Below are 3,684 nucleotides of genomic sequence, written 5' to 3' on the forward strand. Positions count from 1 at the left end.
CACTAAATTTTGCTCAAGTCCCACATCTATAGACTGGATCAAATGGTGTGCCATAGGTTGCTGATCCCTGAATTAAATAATGGCTATATCCTCTGCAGTTAAAATAATTTACAGCCAAGATAGTAGCTAGTTTGGTGCCAAAATTTCTTCTCTCCCACCTAGAACAAAACTCCCTTCAAGATTAACCAGAAAAGCTAAATATTTTTCCAAAAAAATATTTTAGAGTTCTGTGTGTGTGAATAACATATTTAAGTCAAACACTTTAAAAGCAACTCACTATAAGATGAGCTACTGTGCACAAGTCCTGCACTTATTTAACATTCAGCATAGCCATAGGTTAATCCAGGGGTGGGCAATTATTTTGGGCGGAGGGCCGTTTACCCAGCTTTGGCAGGCTGTCGAGGGCCGCATGGGTAGCCCCACCCCCTGGTCACCATCTTCGGACCAACATCCCAACATGTTGGAACCAATGTCCCAGGGCCAGCACCAGTGGGGCCCAGAGCAGGGCACAGGCTGGCAGGGGTCTGTGGAGCTGGGCTGGGCTGCACCAGCAGGGAAGGGGGAGCTGGCTCAGCTCCACAGAGCCCCTGTCGGCTGGGACCCTGCACTCCTGCCACCCTGCTCTGGGCCCCACCGGTGCTGGCCCCAGGATACCGGTGCAGGACCTGTGCTCCCACTGGCTGCCTGCCCGCTCACACGCAGTGCCCCCCAGCCCCACAGTACAGGCAGGGGGCAGCACACAGCCCCGACCCCCTGCTCACCAGCAGGGAAGAAGCTGGTGCTGAGCGTGGGGAAAAGCAGCCCCTTGCCTGTCCCATGACTGGCACCCTGTGCTGCAGGCGCTTGCAGCCCACGCGGAGCTGTCTGGAGCAAGCACCAGAAACCTCATGCGGGCTGCAGGTGGCTGCAGCACGGGGCGCTGGCTATGGGGCAGGTGAGGGGCTGTTTTTCCCTGCGCTCAGCACCAGCTTGTAACCTGCCCCACTGCCAGCCGAGCAGTGGGGCTGGGTTACAAGCTGGTGCTGAGCGCGTGGGGGGTGGGGAAGAAAGCAGCCCCTCCCCGCCCCATGCCGGTGCCCCATACTGCAGCCGCTTGCAGCCTGCCTGAGGCTGCCTGGTACTGCTCCGGACAGCCCCGCGTGGGCTGCGAGCACCTGCAGCGTGGGGCGCCAGCCATGGGGCGGGCGAGGGGCCGTTTTTCTCTGCGCAGGGAAGGAGCCCGGGGAAAAGCTGAGTGGGGTGGGGAGGAAAGCGGCCCCTCCCCCGCCCCACAGCCAGTGCCCCATGCTGCAGGCGCTCACAGTCCACGTGGGGCTGTCCAGAGCGGGCATAGGCAGCCCCACGTGGGCTGCAAGCAGCTGCAGCGCAGAGCACTGGGCGTGGGCAGGGTGGGATGGGGCCGCTTCCTCCCCCACCCCATGCTCCTTCCTTGCCCATCACTGTTGATGGAGCCCGCCAGGCTTTCCCTAGGTCCTACTGCCTTTGGGTCCTGTCATTTTTTGACAGGAACCAAGGGCAGAGAAATATTAATTTCTACATTTTTTTAGGGGCCCCGCGGGCCGGATAGAATGGCCTTGCGGGCCAGATCCAGCCCACGGGCTGTACTTTGCCCACCCCTGGGTTAATCTAACCTTCTCAAGCAAACTTAAATTTTGTCACAAAAAATTATGCAGGTGAAAAGAGTGGATGTTTCCCTTTCATGTTATTTACACACTTACACACACACACACCACCCACAGCTTTTGAAACATTTTTAGCCAACAATTTAGAGTATTACCTGGATTTCTATCAAGTTGGGAAGCCAGTCTTGTGTTTGAATGGTCCACACGTTTTGTGCTGAAGACAACAAAATGAAACATTCTTAACATAGTTGTTTATAATATAAGAAAATATAGGGTAAACATGCTGCAGACAATGCATTGAGGAAAATATTTCCATCTTTGCTGGTAGTCTATTCTACTTTCAATCTAGCATTCTGCCACTGTTTGTAACAACTCCATTTAGTTAGAGTACTGAAAGGATCTATAAATGAAGCCCTCTCAATTAACCAACAGAAAACAATAAGGATAAGATGCCGTCAAAGTTCTGCTTGGCTTTTTAGCTATATCACTTGTATTGTTAATGAAAGTAGCAAAGCTAAAACCCAAGTTGACTACACATTGAAAATTTACTTTGCAGTATGATACTAGGAGTTAAGAAGCGCAAGTGACATTCATCTAGAAAGGTATAATTTTTATTAGCTGAAAATAACACTCAAATTTGTACCTCAAGGCTAGAAGGCAAGGTGTATTCAAATTGCTGTATTCTGAGAAGTTGCTAAAACTAACACCTGGGCCTCATAGTTAGTTTCTGATTTCATGTGAAATGTATCTGGTTTGCACAAAATTCTTTCCTCCTAAATGACAGTATGGAAACCTCACCGTGGCATCTGAAAGTCAAGCTGGATTCTTTTTGGCTTAAAAGCACCCAAGAGCAGGTATAGATTGTGCAGATCAGTGTCTTTCCTCAACTACTTGTAACCCTCCTGTTTCATTTAAGGACTGGTTTAACACAAAGTATCATCTGATCTGGGGAATCTTTTACTCCGGACGGTGCTACATAAGCCAAGAAGAAACCACACTGACTTTAAAAGGTATCACAGTAAGTTGTGACATGAGGAAACTTCCTGTGATATGAGGGAACTTACTTGACCTGTAAAATGGAATGTTAAATGAGTCATCACTCATCAGTATAAACAAGTAAACCCTAAATACCCCTTACATAAGAAAGCACTTTTCAGATTCCAATTACATTTTAAAATACTGACACTTTAGAGATTTTGTATGTGATTAAAAAAAATATGAGAAGAAAAAAATATAAATACCATCAGGTATCATAGAAAAAAAAATCAGTAGAAAGAACAAAACACACCCGCTACACCATTTCAGAAAAACAACATACTTTTTGCAAGTATTAAAAGCCATGAACCAGTTCTCTTGAAAATAACCATATCACCTAGAAATACACACACATTTGGTCACAGCTTTCATTAAGAAGCCATCTCTGCTGTGTTTAGTAATGGTCTAATTTCACCCACTTGTAGTCTCTCTCCCAGAATTTGACAGGTCTGGCATATGAAGTGATGAATATTGCACTTCCCAGGAAAGGGTTGAGCGGAGTGGAGAAGAAAGCCGATACAGCTGCTTGGACAAACAACATTGTAGAATCTGTGCCATGACAGGGTTAAGGAAACAAAGACAAACCCCTGGTACTTTTTACAAATAGAAACAAAACAGGATACCTAGGACCTCTTATGTAATGCGCACTTCATCCAGGGCAGCCTACCAAATACCAGCTTCTCTTGAAGATTCTTCAACTTTGGAACTTAAGACTTGAGATTGTGGTTGTCTCAAGACAGCAGGTACATTTAGTTTTTTCATCCACAATCACTGGGCAGGGTAAGGTATCCAATAGGTTTAACACAGGGGTGTCCAACCTTTTTGAATGTGGGGCCGGATCACAAACTTTTTATCACCCAGTGGGCCGGCGAGCCATATTCAAAGACATCACAAGAAGTGGTATCATATCAGGAAGTGATGTCACGTGACCTTTGACACCAATGAAGTTACAGGGGTTGACATGGCGCTGGTTGACATGGCATGTATGCCCCGGTTGACATGCTGCTGCAGGAGCTGCTTGGCTAAC

General features: G+C 47.7%; 1 protein-coding gene across 1 annotated transcript in view; it reads right to left on the reverse strand.

Moving 5' to 3' along the window:
- PCNX1 (pecanex homolog 1) overlaps positions 1 to 3,684 on the reverse strand; it is a 138,855-nt gene that overhangs the window by 31,401 nt on the left and 103,770 nt on the right. The window contains exons 24-25 of the mRNA XM_025194118.1: positions 3,077 to 3,206; positions 1,778 to 1,836 (exon numbers count right to left, since the gene is read on the reverse strand). Coding sequence (XP_025049903.1) covers positions 1,778 to 1,836; positions 3,077 to 3,206 — 189 coding nt within the window. The remainder of the gene's footprint in view (positions 1 to 1,777; positions 1,837 to 3,076; positions 3,207 to 3,684) is intronic.

Source organism: Alligator sinensis, unplaced genomic scaffold (assembly GCF_000455745.1).
Source record: "Alligator sinensis unplaced genomic scaffold, ASM45574v1 scaffold768_1, whole genome shotgun sequence".
Classification (NCBI taxonomy): Eukaryota; Metazoa; Chordata; order Crocodylia; family Alligatoridae; genus Alligator; species Alligator sinensis.